Source organism: Mobula birostris, chromosome 22 (genome assembly GCF_030028105.1).
Source record: "Mobula birostris isolate sMobBir1 chromosome 22, sMobBir1.hap1, whole genome shotgun sequence".
NCBI lineage: Eukaryota > Metazoa > Chordata > Chondrichthyes > Myliobatiformes > Myliobatidae > Mobula > Mobula birostris.
In genome coordinates, this window is record NC_092391.1 from 25,340,217 (window position 1) to 25,357,635 (window position 17,419).

Sequence of the window (17,419 nt, forward strand, 5' to 3'; positions counted from 1 at the left end):
CTGCACCTCCACTTATCTTCACATCATCCGCAAACTTTGCAACAAAGCCATCAATTCCATCATCCAAATCATTGACATATAACATAAATAGAATTGGTCCCAACACAGATCCACATAGATCACCACTAGTCAATGGCAGCCAACCAGAAAAGGCTTCCTTTATTCCCACCCACTCTGGCTTCTGCCAATCAGCCAGTGCTTTATCCATGCTACCTTTCCTGTAATACTTGGGCTTGTAGCTTGTTAAGCAGATTCATGTGTGGCATTTTGTCAAAAGCTTTCTGAAAATCCAAGTACACAACATCAACCGATTCTCCTTTATCTATCCGGCTTGCTATTCCTTCAAAGAATTCCAACAGATTTGTCAGGCAAGATTTTCCCTTGAGGAAACCATGCTGACTACGGCCTATTTATCATGTGCCTACAAGTACCCTGAAACATCTTCCCAGTCACTGAGGTCAGACTAACTGGCCTATAATAGCCTTTCTTCTGCCTCTCTCCCTTCCTGAAGGGTGGAGTGACATTTGCAATTTTTCAATCTTCCTGAACCATTCCAGAATCTAGTTGTTCTTGAAAGATCATTACTAATGCCTCCACAATCTCTTCAGCCACCTCTTTCAGAACCCTGGGACATACACCATCTACTCCAGTTGACTTATATACCTTCACACCTTTCAGATTCTCAAGAACCTTCTCCCTAGTAATGGCAACTTCACACACTTCATGACCCCAGACACCTGGAAGTTTCGCCATACTGCTAGTGGCTTCCATAGTGAAGAATGATGCAAATACTTATTCAGTTTGTCTTCCATTTCTTTGATCCTCATTACTACCTCTCCAGCATAGTTTTCCAGCGGCCTGATGTCCACTCTTGCCTCTCTTTTACACTTTATGTATCTGAAGAAACTGTTGGTATTCTCCTTAATATTACTGCTTAGCTTACTTTCGTATTCCAACTTTACCTTCTTAATGACTTTTTAGCTGCCTTCTGTTGGTTTTCAAAAGCTTCCATATCCCCTAACTTCCCACTAATTTTTGTTCTATTATATGCCCTCTCTTTGGCTTTTACATTGGCTTTGACTTCCCTTGTTAGCCAAGGTTGTGTCATCTTGCCTTTAGAATACTTCTTCCTCTTTGGGATCCTGTGCCTTCTGAATTGCTTCCAGAAATCTCAGCCATTGCTACTCTGCCATCATTCCTGCCAGTGTTCTTTTTCAATCATTTAGAAACAACTCCTCTCTCATGCCTCTGTAATTCCCTTTACTCCACTGTGATACTGATATATCTGACTTTAGCTTCTCCTCCAATTTCACCGTGAATTTGATCATATTATGATCACTTTCCCCTAAGGGTTCTTTTACCTTAAGCTCTCTAATCAATTCCCTTTCATTGCAAAACTCCCAATCAAGAATAGCTGATCCCCTAGTGGGCTCAATAACGAGCTGCTCCAAAAAGCTGTCTCGTAGGCATTCTAGAATTTCCCCCTCTTGGAATCCCGCACCAACCTGATTTTGCCAATCTACTCACATATTGAAATCCCCATAACTATTGTAATATTGCCCTTTTGGTGTGCATTTTCTATCCCCTGTTGTAACTTGTAGATCACATCCTTACTTTTGGGGTCTGTATATAACTCCCACCTGGTTCTTTTTACCCTTGTAGTTCCTTAGCTCTATCCACAATGATTCAACACCTTCTGACCCTATGTCACCTTTTTCTAATGATTTGATTTCATTTTTTGCCAACAGAGTGATCCACCCCTTCTGCCTTTCTTTTGATACAAATTGTATCCTTGGACGTTAAGCTCCCAGCTTTCAGCCATGATTCAGTGATGCCTACAACATCATACATTCCAATATGTAACTGTGCTACAAGTTCATTGACCTTATTCCATACACTGCACTCATTCAAATACAACGTCTTTAGTCCTGCATTCACCCTTTTTGATATTGTCCACCTTTTTATCCTCAGTCTCTCCTTGCTAGGAGTCCCACTACACATTGCCTCTGTTTGTAAACCAACCTCATCTTCAGCACTATCACTCCAGTTCCAATACCCCTGCCAAATTAGTTTAAACCCACCTGAACAACTCTAGCCAACCTGCTTGCAAGGATATTGGACACTCCCCCCACCCCCTTTGGGTTCAGGTGTAACCAGTCCCTTTTGTACAGGTCATACCTTCCCCAGAAAGATCCCAGTGATTCACAAATCTGAACCCCTGCCCCCTGCCCTCTGCACCAGTTCCTCAGCCATGCATTCACCTGCCAAAGCATCCTATTCTTACCCTCACTGACACAGGCAGCAATCCAGAGATTACTACCCTGGGGGTCCTGTTTCTCAACTTTCTACCTTGCTCCCTGAAATCTCTCTTCAGGACCTCCTCACCTTTCCTACCTATGTTATCACAGCCAATGTGTACCAAGACTTCTAGCTGCTCATCCTCCCCCTTGAGAATGCCATGAACCTGATCTGAGACATCCTTGACCCTGGCACCTGGGAGGCATCATACCATCCCAGTGTCTCTATCGCACCCACAGAACCTCGTCTCTGTCCCTCTGACTAAGGAATCTCCTAGCAACACTGCAGTCCTCTTCACCTCTCTGTTCTTCTGAGCCATGGCACCAGACTCAGTGCCAGAGATCCTGTCACTGTGGCTCCCCACTGGTAGTGTGTTTATCTGGGAGAATGGAGACTGAAGGTCTCCCCGAGTTCCCACATCGCACACACAGTACAAAATACTGCCCCTGGAGCCATTCTCACTGTACTGTGCACTAATAGATGAGGAATGCACAAATAAGAACACAGAGAGAATAACTTACAAGACAATCTACCTCGCCCAAGCCACTAAAGGCTGCCACACTCCGAACCAGTGGTCGCTCAGCTTGCACCCATGTTATTTTTATTGGTCCTTTCTACTGAATCCCTCTTGCAGATTGGTCGCTCCTCAACTCAGAGAAACTGTCACAAAACTCTGCCTTTGAAATCTCAATCGCTGCCCTGATTAAAAGTAGCTTTTTTCATGCACCCCTTGTGGGGATTGATGTAAATAAGGTTGAAGGAGTACAGAAAAAATTTACAAGGATGTTGCTGGGTCTGGAGGACCTGAGTTATCAGGAAAGATTGAACAGGTTCGGACTGTATTCCTTGGAATGTAGAAGATTGAGAGGAGATTTGATAGAGGTATCCAAAATTATGAGGGGTATAGACAGGGTAAATACACGAAGGCTTTCTCCACGGAGGTTGGGTGGGACTACAACCAGAGGTCATGGGTTAAGGGTGAAAGATGAACTTAAGGGGACCATGAGGGGAAACTTCTTCACACAGAGGATGGTGTGTGAGTGAAATGAGCTGCCAACGCAAGTGGTGCATGAAAGCTCAATTTCAATGTTTAAGAGAAGTTTGGATGGGTACATAGATGGGAGGGGTATGGAGGGCTATGCTCCTGGTGCATGTTGATGGGAGTAGGCAGTTTAAATCGTTTAGCATGGACTAGATGGGCTGAAGGGCCTGGTTCTGTGCTGTACTTCTCTATGACTCTACTAATGGCCTTATAAATGTTTAGTGTGAACGAGCAAGTCAACACTTCAATGAACAAGTCAACAGGAGATCGAGATCGATCTCTAAGTGCACATTGGTAAGTGTCATTGGAGTACAGCAGCTCAATACTGAGTTTACAATGGCCTCGGTTGTGGAGTGTACACAGGGAAGGTTGACCAGTTTCCCATTTGTCTTGCAGATATACTTCAGGGCAAAGTCTAATTTGAGGAGTTCTTAGAAGTACTTCTCTCCATTTGAGATAAAGGGTCAACCACAATCAATCTGAGTGGTGCAACAGGCTTGAAAGGGGCAAATTGCTGACTCCAGCATCTAATTTTTATATTTACAGTCGACACTGACCAGCTCTGTTCTTTCTGAACTCTCCTTTGCTCTCGATGGGCCTTCAGGGTTTGTGTCACAGATGGTCTTGTGCAGGAAATCCAACAATTTGCTGTTAACTATAATAATCATGAAAAACCATGAATATTGATAAGTTTGTTGCTGGATTTTCTGTACTCTTTCCAACTACCACTACTTCTTTAGATCAGAATTTTTCACCTTTCACCCTGTAGGTTTTTGGCTCCCTTCAGTCCATGATGGATGGCCGTCGTGTTTGACCAGGCAATGAGGCTTAGCAACATTCAGATCGGCTGCTTTTGGGGTTGTACTCGAGGGCAGACTTTCCAGCCCTGGAGTTTCATATTGAGGAATGGACGATGCCTGTGGGCGAATTCCATTATTGAGGGATCACTAGTGCACACTAACTATTACATAGTTTTACACAGAGTCTTCTTCATCCAGTTCTAGAACAATTAGAGAGCAGGACACACACACACGTGGCACCATGTGGATGCCAGTTCCAGTAAAAGTGGAGGCTTTAGAAGACAAATCTGTCCAACCAGTTAAAGGTGCATTGGCAACCAACAATATACCCATTACACACCAGTATCAGACAGGCTGTAATGTCCATAGGAAAACTCCTGGAGGAAACCTAGGACTAGGCAAGAAGGTAATCAGCCAGCTCCAGGCAGCTTTCAAGAAACAACCAGAAATAAGATTGTAGGCAAGAGAGCAGGGTAGGGCAAAGATGGAGGGGTAGGGGCCAGTGGACTGGAGGGATAAAGGTTGGGAGGAAGGAGGTGGTAACAGATGTGAGGAGGAGGGGTTTAAATAGGAAGACTGAGGTTTAGGAATTGGAAGATGGAGGAACTCAGAGGTGGTGGAGACAGGAGCAGGAGGTGTACAAGACAGCGGAGCAAGGAGCAAATAGGAGGGTAATGGTGTGCCTGTGGCCACTGATCCTGCATTTATATAGCACACTGAATATAGTAAAATATTCTTAAGACAGAATGATAGAGATCAGACTACAGCAGGAAGAGTACAGATATCTTAAATAATACTTGCCTGGAGAAGGTTACAATGATAATGAAAGGTGAAATCAAGGAGAGGTTTAAAAAAATTGGGATGAGAAACTTATAAATTATTGTACTAAGATCCAACAATAGTCATAATGATGGTTAAAGGGTCTAAACACTAACCTGGTGCATTGGCATCACCTGTACTCAGAAACCCCAGTGGGCCAACCCGATAGTTTAAGGTCACAACAATGACTCTGCCTCGAGTTGCAATCTGCAGCCCATCATACAGATAGTTGTTCAGGAAGTTGGCTCCCTGTCCTGATCCTACCAGGAAACCTCCTCCAAAGATCCAAACCATAACAGGGAGATTGGTGGACACTGAAACAGTTATGAATTCAATCAGTTTTATTTCCATTATGTGTGAAATATCAGATTAAAGTCTCTATAATAACAGATGGTATAAAGAAGAATGAAGCCTGTAGTTACAAGAGCTCGTTGAATACTTTGTGAAACTATTCAAAAACTGAAGATGCTGGATACATAGACAGCATCAGGTCCTTCATCTGAAATATTAACCCTTTCTCATTTCACAGATACTGTCTGATCATTTGTATTTTTAAAAAATTCATTTATTAGTGAATATATTGGTTTTGTATTAAATATCTCAATATCAAACTCTCCTAGGGTTGGAATTAAATAGGATTGGTGCTGCAATATTTTCAATGTTAAGATAACAGAAGTAATGTGTATTGTGAAGAGAAACAAGAGAAAACCTGCAGATGCTGGAATCCAAGAAACACACACACACACAATGCTAGAGGAACTCAGCAGGCCAGGCAGCATCTATGGAAAAGAGTATGGCCGACGTTTCGGACTGCTGAAGGGATTCTTTTCCATAGATGCTGCCTGACCTGCTGAGTTCCTCCAGCATTTTGTGTGCGTTGCTTGAAGAGAGACAGACTGGTACAACCCAGAATCAGAATTAATATCACTGGTATATTTTGTTGTTTTGTGGAAGCAGTACAGTGTAATATATAAAAACCTATAAATTATAATATATAAAAAATTACTAATGCAAGGAACTGCCCCTATCTGCAAATGGTGTAGCAGTCATTTTGTGCTGCTCTTAGTTTTCCTTCTCTCCCCCTAGTTTAAGCTTTGAATTTAAAATTTTTATTTGCTGATTCTTGAGGGTGAACAATATGTCTATGTCTACGAGAAGTGGGAAGAATTTACCTGAATCTAGTGATAAAGGTAATGGGAAGGGAAAGGTGCAAAAGGAAAAATCTGATGAAATGTCATCGTGGGCTGAAGATATCATTCGGACACTGAATTCTATTAAGGATCAGAATGGATCAATTAAAGACCAACTGGAAAAGAAAAGTAATGAAATGAAGTCATTTCTGGAAAAATTTAAAGACCTGGAAATTCAAGTTATTACACATGAAGAGGAATTGAAGATAACTAAGCAAAAGTTGTCTGAAGCTACAACTTGTTTGGAAAGATATCAAAATAAGATTATAGACCTGGAAACTAGGTCTCACCGAAAGAATATACGAATTGTTGGGCTGCAAGAAGGAGCTGAAGATGGAGATTTAACCGCCTACTTTGGTAAGCTTTTCCACACTTTATTTCCTACCATTTCATTAAAGCTGCCCGTTATAGAAAGGGGACACAGGGTGTTTACTTCGAAATTGAAGGATTCTAGTAAACCAAGATTGGTTCTGGTTTACTTTCATCACTCTTAATTTATTTAATTAATTAAAGTTCAAATAATGCCACAGGCAAGAAAACAGAGAGTTTTTAGATTTAAGCTCCGTTTTTACGAAGATTACCCAAGAGAGGTAATGGAACAAAGATCAAAATTTGCCCTGGTAATGAAACAGACATATGATAGGAAACTGTTTCCCTCTCTGAGGTATCCGACAAGAATTAAAGTTTTTCCCGCTAATTCTCCTCCTTGTACTTATTTTGATCCAAAAGCTGCACTGGACTTTATTCAGGCTATACCCGCCGTTGTTACTGACGCCGCTGTTGAATGAACTATCTGAAAGGCTGTTTGGCTATCTGTATATTATTCGCATTTTGGAAAGGAGATTTATGAAGATCAGTTGTATATTTCATTGAGAGACTAATTAAAGAAGACAAGGAGAGTTGTTCATTATTGCATATTGTTGGTTTTCCTTTGGAAAGAAGATTTATGGCTCAAGTATGACTGTCTAAATGATCATCTGAACATTCGACTGAGAGAAGAAGGTAAGGGGATTTGTTCCTTTAATTTAATACTTGGTTTGAATTTTTCTGTTTCTTTTTTTAATCAGCTAATTGGTAGCTTTTTCCTACTAATAGGGCTTTTTATATATACATATATGTACATTTGGGAAGGTTTAATTATTATGATATCATTAATTAGTAGTTTTGAAAATTCAGCTGGGTCAAATATACTATTAATTTTTTTTCTGTTTTATAACATTTTATAATTGAATTTAAAGTTTTTTTTAGGGAGTTAATGTTAAACTTAAAGATGGCACTGGTTTTTCTCTCTAAGAGATAACATTATTTTGGTTCTTGTTTATTAGATGATGGAATGTAAATGCTTTTCTTTGCTGAGACTTTATTGTCTTTTTTACAGTGTCACTCTACTCTTTTTACTAACTGGGGGGAGGGAAAGAAAATACAAACGGAGCAGTCAGTGGCTTTGAACTCTATCATATATTGCTTGCCTTTTTCTTGGGCTTTCGGGAAGGGGGTGAGATTAGAGTTAGGGGCTTTTTCCCATTGGGTGGTTCTGGAGCATGCGTATTTTCTATCTTCATCGCTGCCACTTTTGATCATCCCGTATTGGTATGTGCTCTGCGCATGTATAAAGTAGAATAAAATTATAGTATGGTATTTAAATGGATTAATATAATAAGTTGGAATGTACGTGGTTGGAATCATCCTATTAAACGTAAAAAGACTTTTAAAATGATTAACCGATTCCAACCTGATATAATTTTTGCTCAAGAGACACATATCAGGGTGGGAGATCATAATAGATTTTTTGGATGGTGGAATGGTTTGCAATTCCACCCTACTTCTCAGAGTAAAACAAAAGGCGTGTCGATTTTTATTAAATCTAATGTATTTATTCAAGAGGATATTGAATCAGATTCTAATGGTAGATTTTTAATTGTTAAAGGAACGATCTGTAACAGAAAAGTTTTTTTGGTTGATTTGTATGGTCCTAACTTAGATGATCCTTCTTTTTTGAAAAAAGGTATTTGCTTTACTGCCTGATTTAAATGAATATATGCTGATAATGGGCAGGGATTTTAACTGCTGCTTAAATCCTATGACTGATAAGAGCTCAACCAATCAGCGACTTCCAAATACTTTGATTTTGCGAAAAGATGGGGCTCATTTGCTCGTTATTATCATTTGAGCTAATTGATAGATTTTTTTCCACGATCTAATTGTAAATTTTTTGGTATATTTTCTTTTCTTGCTGGTAGTTAGATGTTTATTCTTAGAAGCTTTTCGTATGACGCGTGGCTCCGGGGTTGTACACCTAATGGTTTTTTTCCCTCACTTTTTCTGCTTAGTAGGTTTTTTTTGTTATCACAAATGTTTTTTCAATCTTTAGGATAATGTCTTTTTTGAGACATTGTAAGCGTTATTTCAATGTACTCATGTTATTTCTTTTGTATAACAATAAAAAGATTTGAAAAGAAAGAAAATTACTAATGCAAAATGAGCAAAAAAAAAGGTGAGGTAGTATTCATGGGTTGGTATGTTATCCATTCAGAGTTCTGTTGGAGGAGAAGAAGCTGTTCCTAAAACATTTAGTGTGGGTACAATTATTATATCCACAAGATGCTACAAAATAAAGACATTTTGTCAGTCAGGGCACAGGAATGCCTGCTGCATCCGAAGAAATTGTGGTGAATTGCAGTTGGGTTAAAAATATTGTATCACGGGCATTAATTCTAAGTATTGGGTGTGCTAAAGATCAAAGCCATTCCTTACTACAAAAAGTGTTTAAAAATCTCAGAACATCCCTAACAAGCACAATCCTCAATGGACATTTTGAGAGGACAGAGGCTGAAAATGCAAATTGTCTATGTTCCTAAATTTTACAGTTGCCGAAGTGAGAATGTTGATTGCGTACAGTTTTAATGTGTGCTTTTCTTTACCTATTTCCTTATGGGGGACCCAGATATTCAGGTAAAGACAATCCTCGTCCCCAAAGGCAGCCGTCTGTGTGAAAGTTGCCTGGAAACACCTGGGTTTGTACCGTTTAGCCTTCAGGATGTCTGGTAATGACACAAGAACCGGGAGTTAATGGAAAGAAAGAAATGCACATCACCCTCAGAAAATAACAAAACACTTTACAAGCAAATAGTTTTTAAGTGCACACTGTGTGATAGTGCAGGACAAGAGATCAGTAAACAATATTAAATAAATTAAATCAATTACAAATGCGGATAAGTGTTCAAGCTCTATTTATTAGCGTTTAGTTAGAGGGGACTTTTCTTTTATAAATTAATCTTTTCACACATTTTTTCCCAAGAGCAAAATATTGATTAGAATATTTATTGCAACTTGAGTTTGTGACATAGCACAAGTTGGGATTTCTGAATTAATATCCATCAATAACATTTTTGGAGTATATTTTGTTGCACAATTCACAGTTGATTTCTATACAATCAACCTACAATTAAGTACCTCTATTAAAAGTGCTCAAGTTATAAATAGCGGAACAATACCTTTATAATTAAGTTTCATACTGATGAAAGAAAGCAAATAGCTGTTACAAGTCTACCAACAATGTACAAGCACCTGGATTATGTGCTCCAGTCTCTTATTTTAGAATTGATAATAATGCAGTCTATTACAACCTAATGATAGGGTGGCTGCTTCAGGGCTATCACGCACAATAAACTCTAGATATGAGCTTTAATCTCTCTGGCGGCAAATTAATTTAAATTCAATCATTTAACTAAAAATCAGGAATTAAAACAAAGCAGGATGGCCATCTGGTTCATATTGCCTTTGAAATGAAGAACATCTCATTCTCAGCCATAACTGACTGTATTACAAGTGATTCCTTGACCAACAGCAACATTTTTCCCTTTTGATTTGCCCTCCAAATGGGTCATTTAGTTGCATCAAATTATGACAAAGCAACTGACAATGGGAACTGCAAGGGTTCAGGAAGCTTGCTTGCCACCATCTTCCCAAGGGCAATGAATGCTGGTACTGCCAGCGACATCCACAACCTGTGTCTAAATAATAATACCTGCTGTTTCTTAGAGCACTCAGGGTTAACTTACAAGATTTGTAAATTGAGAATGGTAGTTTCCAATTCCCCTTACTACTTCTTAGCATTTTCTTTACAGTGATTTTGAAGATGAACTTTATTCATTTTAGCAAAGATAAAACCATCACAAAATACAATAAAGGGAACATTACCAGACCATCCAGGATGTGGCTCAGCTTTCTCAAATCGCTTTGGAGGGGCAGCAAAAGGAATTCCTTTGAAGATGTCCACAGATGCAAAACGTCCATTTCTTTTGTAGGTGCCCTCCACAAGACCACCTTCCGTTTTCACCACACCTAGCTGTTAGGGAGAAGTGAAAGAGGAGAGAAGGTGAAGGGAAAAAAGTGGAGAGAGAAAAGATAATGTAAATAGAATCAGAAGGAATCAAGTGAGAAAATCAGAGAACGTTAGTTCAACAGGGGTTAGCTTGATAGTTTATGCAGAACAGCATCCTACCTAAATGAAGCTTAATATTCAGTGTCCCAAATGTAAAACCAAGAATCTTTTCTACGTTCATTTACACCCTATATATCTGTTTCACATCACTGTTTTTCCATTCTTAATAGTTATACAATTCCATACATACAAAATTCCCGTTCTTTTTATCGAACTTTATCAAAGGGTGATTAAGGTTCAATTCAGCAGAGATTAAATCCACCTCTACCTGACTCTAAACATTCCTAATGGGTTAGATGGAATAAGGCTCCTTCTAAAATGCTTTAACCTTTTCAAAGGCTATCTGATATTGTCACCTTGCATCTAGTGATAGTCTCAATGACCGCTAACTTGTGTGGGTGGATTCCTTCTCCTGTACACAGGCCATGCCAATAACCTCCACAGCCACACAGGGCTTCTGTCTGTCAAATGAAATGGAAGTCAAACTCAAGTCCCCTTGCGGAAAGGACAGTACTAGAATAAACAACTAATGCCCAAAGTTACAAACAATTAAGAGTGTTGAGACTCACTGTGATTTTTCCTACAGCACCAAGAAAAAATCTGCCCAACAGGAGTGCAAGAAGCTGCCAGCAAGCCATTTCACAGGTCTGCACTTTAATGATGAACTTTTCTAACACAAATTTATATACATGAATATTAGCTTACACTATATATTAACCACAGATAACACTATCAAGGTTGTTTGGTTTATTATAATAACAGGTATATCTTAATGACTTTTGTTAACACATATCAGTAAAAGACCGACTAGTTTTCAGGGTCACAGCACTTTATCAATGTATGGTTCAATAAACATCCTGCTTAAAGCTGGAATGATTCAGATGTTTTCTTCCTTTACTCTCTTTCCTTGGGATTTTATCCAACTCATTGGGACATTATATTCATAAAGTAAATATCTGTTTAATTGTAAAGTCAAGAAAATAAATGTTTTGCATCTGTTACTAGTCCAGTGGATAAATGCACGAGTAATGTAGTTCTGAGATCTTACACAGAAGTTTGCAGATACCAATAAATGCCAGGGAAAAGATCACTCTGAAAATTACATTAAATACAAGAGATAAATGTAACACTGATTAAGGACAAGCATTGCTTAATAACTAGAGACTTCCCTTTGCACACAAGAATGACTTGTGGAAAGGGTGCCCAGAGAAGGATAGAAAAATTGGAATCAGTTTTAAAAAGCAAGGGAAAAATTTAAAAAACTAAACAGGGTAGGGGTTGTGCCTTTATAAATGAGAAAATGGACAAAGGGCTGTTAAATTATGATAGAGTTTCCTTAAGTAAATGTAGACCCAAGAAATTGGTTCATCAGCATTTATATTTCATATGCAAATTTCACAGTCATTTTACATAGGTTAGGGCATGTTAGCAATCACTCCCAAGTTAACCTATACCCATCAGGAAAATGACACAACAAAATCTACGCACAATTCAGTGCAACCGTTTTAACAAAACTGATATGTTCCTGGTTTCAGTTGTGCACTCACAAAAAAAAACCCTAGGAGAAACCATACTGAGATTAGCATCATCAGATAAAATGACTGTACTGTGGCATTGATATGTCATTGTGGGCCAAAGGGCCTGTATTGTGCTGTAGGTTTTCTATGTTTCTATGACTCTTCCATGTCAAAGTGAAAACAAATTTCTACAAATTAGACTAAGTTTATTACTATTATTAAACACAAAATAATTAATTGCATTATTACTCATCCCCTTCAAGTCAGTATTTAGTAGATGCACCTTTAGCGGCAATTACAGCCTTGACTGTGTAGATGGGTCTCTTTCAGCTTTGTACATCTGGGCACTGCAATATTTCCCTGCTCTTCTTGACAAAACCACTCAAGCTCTGTCAGATTGCATGGGGATCGCGAGTGAACAGCCCTTTTCATGTCCAGTCACAAATTCTCAATTGGATTGAGATCTGGTCTCTGACTTGGCCCTCCAGGACATTAACTTTATTGTTTTTAAGCCATTCCTGTGTAGTTTTGCCTTTATTCTTAGGGTCACTGTCTTGCTTATTGGTGCCTTAAGGTTGTTATAGCTGGGGGTGGTAATAGGGACAAGCTCTCACTACCTACTAAATGCTCCCAATGGTATGCACCTCAAATAGCCTTTGACAACTAAATCCAGTTCCTGGTCTTCATGTGTAGCTTAGCTACTAAGCCCTGTAGAACCATTTCTACTGCCAGGAGAAGGGGCAAAGGCAGGTTACTGGCACTTTAAAACCAGTCACTTTGGGCAGATGGGCTCATCAGCTGTGGTTGGCTGCTCATCTAGAAGGAAAACTCTGACCTCAGACCTCCACTGCCTTGCGGCTATACCCACTCATGGGGAAGGCTTTGGGTGTGAGCCACAAAGGAAAATTCCGGAGCTGGAGTTCCTAAGGCAGTCTGACATTGAGTTCAATGCTGACTGGCAACTCCTGCGATGCTTCTGGTGCCGAACTGTATCGGTCTCTGCTGTTTCTTTGGGTTCATCAGCAGTGTGGAGAGGGGGAGCCTGCTACACGGGCAATAGCTTGCTCTCCATATCGTACTGCCCTATCTCGTGTATCTAGACAGCTAGAACACAATATCCATGGTCAACTCTGACTGACAGAGGTCCTCACCACCATTGTCTTGCTGGAAAACAAATCTTTTCCCATGTTGGCAGTTCCCCTGCAGACTGTATCAGGTTCTCCTCCAGGATTTCCCTGTATTTTGCTGCATTCTACCCTCTACCTTCACAAGCCTTCCAGGGCTTGCTGCAGTGGAGTGTCCCCACAGAATGATGCAGCCATCACCATGCTTCACAGTAGGAATGGTGTGTTTTTGATGATATGTGGTGTTTGGTAGACAAAAAGCTCAATTTTGGTTTAATCAGACCACAGAACCTTCTTCCCACTGACTTCAGAGTCTCTCCTACACGCCTTCTGGCAAACTCTAGCCGAGATTTCATGAGAGTTTTTTTTTCAAAAGTGGCTTCCTCTTTGCCACTCTCGCATAAAGCTGTGACTGGTGAAGCACCCGGGCAACAGTTGTTGTATGCACAGTCTCTCCCATCTCAGCCACTGAAGCTCATAACTCTTCCAGAGTTGTCATAGATCTCTTGGTGGCCTCCCTCACTTGTCCCCTTCTTGCACGGTCACTCAGTTTTTGAGGATGGCCTGCTCTAGGCAGATTTACAGCTGTGCCATTTTCTTTCCATTTCTTGATACCAAGGGATATTCAGTGACTTGGAAATTTTCTTGTATCCATCTCCCAACTTATGTTTTTCAATAACCTTTTCCAGCATTGCTTAGAATGTTTTTATGTCTTCATGGTGTAGTTTTGCCAGGATACTGACTCACCAGTAGTTGGACCTTGCAGATACAGGTGTATTTTTACCACAATCAATTGAAACACCTTGACTGCACACAGGTGATCTCCATTTAACTAAATATGTGACTTCCTGAAACCAATTGTTTGCACTAGTGATGATTCAGTGTATCTCATTAAAAGGAGTGAATACTTAAGCAATCAATTATTTTGTGTTTTATATTTGTAATTAATTTAGATCACTTTGTAGAAATCTGTTTTCACTTTGACACAAAAGAATCTTCTGTTGATCAGTGTCAAAAAAGGCCAGATTAAATCCACTGTAATTCAATGTTGTAAAAAAATAAAACATGAAAACTTCAGGGGAGGGGGTGAATACTTTTTACAGGCATTGTAGACCACTTGATCATGGCTGTAGTTACTTATGGATATGGAGGAGAGGCTGCCATAGAAGATCAGATGCTCTTCATAGTGATCACAACAGTTGAGACCTTTTCAGGTCCCAGTAAGGACTATATCTTTTCACAATCTGACCCATCTGTCAGCCTCTCAATTACCCAAAATGAAGGTTTAGGCTGTGGACCGTTGGAATTTTCCTTAGGTGCAACCGATCTGATGCGGCAATGATGGCAAAACTTCAGATTAATCGGAGACATTGTGATGGTCTAATAAGCAGCAGATTATCTGTCGGGGCATCATCTGTGGTTCAGTACATAACATCATCATTGTTGTCAGAACAAGTTTTGTTCCAGAAACAGAAATCCACAAAACTGAGAAACTCCTGGTCAATTACAACATCAGATAACAGATTTTGCTTCCTGAATACTCCTGTGTGTATCCTATGGATTTTGGGCTGCTGATCATGAAAGTCACCAAGAAATTTCCCTATTGTGCACCACTTGTTTGAAATAACCTTTATTTGTTATTTCAATTCATAATTCAAGCCAATTAAAATGTTGCCCACAATGTAAGCTAAAGAGTTTTCTATCTTATCCAGGTATGCCTGGGCATATTTAGGCAGGGCAGATGTTGCATAGCAGGAAAGCGTTTAGAAAGGCTATTAATTTATGTGAAAGATTTTGATATTTGAGACAGATGTGTCACAGAATAACTGAAGCCAAGATTAAGGAAGGCATTTTTGTTGGTGCACAAACCAAACTGGTTATGAATGACAGGCAATTTGAATAACTTCTAGTGGGACCGAAGAAAATCACATGGAAGGCATTCAAGGACGTTATTGAAAATTTTCTTGGCAACTACAGAGTACCAAACTGTGCAGCTGGTTGACAACATGCTTCAAGCATACAAAACAATAAGTGCAACATGTCACGAAAGATTAATTTTCTGCATTCCCATTTAGACTTCTTCCCTGAAAATCTTGGCACTGTCAGTGACGAGCATGGTGAAAGGTTCCACCAAGATATTGCAGTCATGGGGAAATGGTATCAGGGCAACTGGAATCCATCAATGCTGGCTAATTATTGTTGGACACTTAAGTGAGAAGCCTCAGATGCTGTGTACAAACAAAAATCATCCAACAAAACATTTTTAGCTTATTGTAAAGCATCAGCACCATTATGCAATTAAATGCATTATATTCAATAAAAGATAATTTTGTTTCACCAAATTCACAAGTGATACAAATAGTCTGAAATTATATTTATGTTCAGGTTCAAGTTGAGGAAGCAACACTTTCAAAATAATTTGTTGTCTAGTGTTATTAATTGGTCTGCAAACTTGCTGTTTCATTCCCTGAATAATGTAACTGAATTGATGTGCAATTTATTAGGGCAAACAGGTATTTAGAAATGCAGCACACACAAAACGCTGGAGGAACCCAGCAGGTCGGGCAGCATCCGTGGAAATGTTGACTGTTCGTTTCCACGGATGCTGCCTGACCTGCTGAGTTCCTCCAGTGTTTTGTGTGTGTTGCTTGACCCCAACATCTGCAGAATATTTTGTGTTTACCATTTAGAAATGCAGGTTCTTTCTACTAGAGGGAATGTTGCTGATACCCTTGTCATTCAATTTATTCAGGTGGGTAATAAGAAAAATTCTTGGTTCTTTTCCTTCCAATTAGACCTCCTGCAATAAAACACTAAGGAGACCATTCACTCCACTGTTATTGGATGGTCCCGATGAGTGGATCTACAGTTGTACTTAAAAACAGAAATGATTTTATTTAGAAACCACGGGAAAACTGTGTTAGGCAAGTTGGGGCTTTTCTCTCAGGAGAAAACTACGGCAGCACCTGACAGTAGTCTTTAAATTTAGAATGGTGTGTAACAGAATAAATGTGGGGAACAGGATTCCATTTGAGGAGAGCTTAAAGTGGTCATAAAAAAGCAAAGGCCAGTAATAAATTTAATAGAATCTTCTCCATCCAGTTAAATGTGGAAATTGGAGCTGTTCATGAATGCTTTTAAGCAGGAGTGAGATCAATAGTGACAGAGAGGGACAACAGTAGGAAGTGCAGGGTGAAATCAAATGGAATAGGAGTCAGCTCTAATGGACTACAAATACCAGCTTGACACAAGTGCCTGTTTGCTTTAAATTCTATGCAATTTTAAATAATTTTGTTTTAAGGCTGGATGACTTGTGGCCACTGGAAGTAGCCATTTTTTTTTGCCAGTGGCTCGAGGCCACGTTCCATAATGCGACTCCCTCCAAACACTAGGACTGCAGGTAGTCCAACATTATTTTAGCCCATTGCCCGTCAAATGCAGCCAACATCAGTGGATCGAATCCCGCGTGAGCTCCTCCTCCAGGCAACAGTAGCCTGCAGAGCAGATTGGGGAAAGCCCGAAATTTGGTATTAAAATGTTTGGCTTCAATATGGAATAGGTGCTATACTAAGCAGCATCTTTGCAGGACAACGCAATGCCACCATTTTATGTAACTTACACCACAAACCGTGGGGGCAGCAGGGAAAAACAGGGTATGTGTCATAAAATACCCATTGGGAGTCATTAGATCTTCGTCTTTTGCCCTTCAGGTTGTCATAAATGGTCCCTCACGCACTCTGAAAGAAAGCTGGCACTATCCATTGCATGCCATCACCCCTGGGCAACAGCAACAAACTTGGACTGTGCGCGTCATGTTGTGCATTGCAGGCACAGTAACAGTATTTACCACCAGTTGGAATTAAGTACTAAAGCTATGTCCCAATTCGAAAACACAAAAAAGATTTATACAGTATTAGTCAAATAAAGTTGAGTTATCCCTGGTGTTCTGGACCAATGTTCATCCAGAACATTGACAGATTGAGCATTAACTTCTAATCCCTGATTCACCGGTACTCTGAGATACTCTGTGCATGTGGGAGGTGAAATCACAGGACCACAACAGTTCTTAAGAGGCTATCTGGACAATCCTACCTGTACCAGTTCTTTGAAACACTCTCCAAACTGGTCCTGGACTTCTGCTTTATTCCCTGCACCTCACCCCCACATGCAAATCAGTCATCTATA

At 39.8% G+C, this 17,419-nt stretch overlaps 1 protein-coding gene across 1 annotated transcript in view; it reads right to left on the reverse strand.

Annotated features, from left to right (window-relative positions):
* The window catches only part of LOC140186419 (bile salt-activated lipase-like), a 27,941-nt gene extending 13,336 nt beyond the window's left edge, over positions 1-14,605 (reverse strand). The window contains exons 1-4 of the mRNA XM_072240688.1: positions 14,507-14,605; positions 10,350-10,497; positions 9,071-9,190; positions 5,076-5,273 (exon numbers count right to left, since the gene is read on the reverse strand). Of these exons, the coding sequence (XP_072096789.1) occupies positions 5,076-5,273; positions 9,071-9,190; positions 10,350-10,497; positions 14,507-14,605 (565 nt within the window). The remainder of the gene's footprint in view (positions 1-5,075; positions 5,274-9,070; positions 9,191-10,349; positions 10,498-14,506) is intronic.
* Between the last annotated feature and the right edge of the window lie 2,814 nt (positions 14,606-17,419).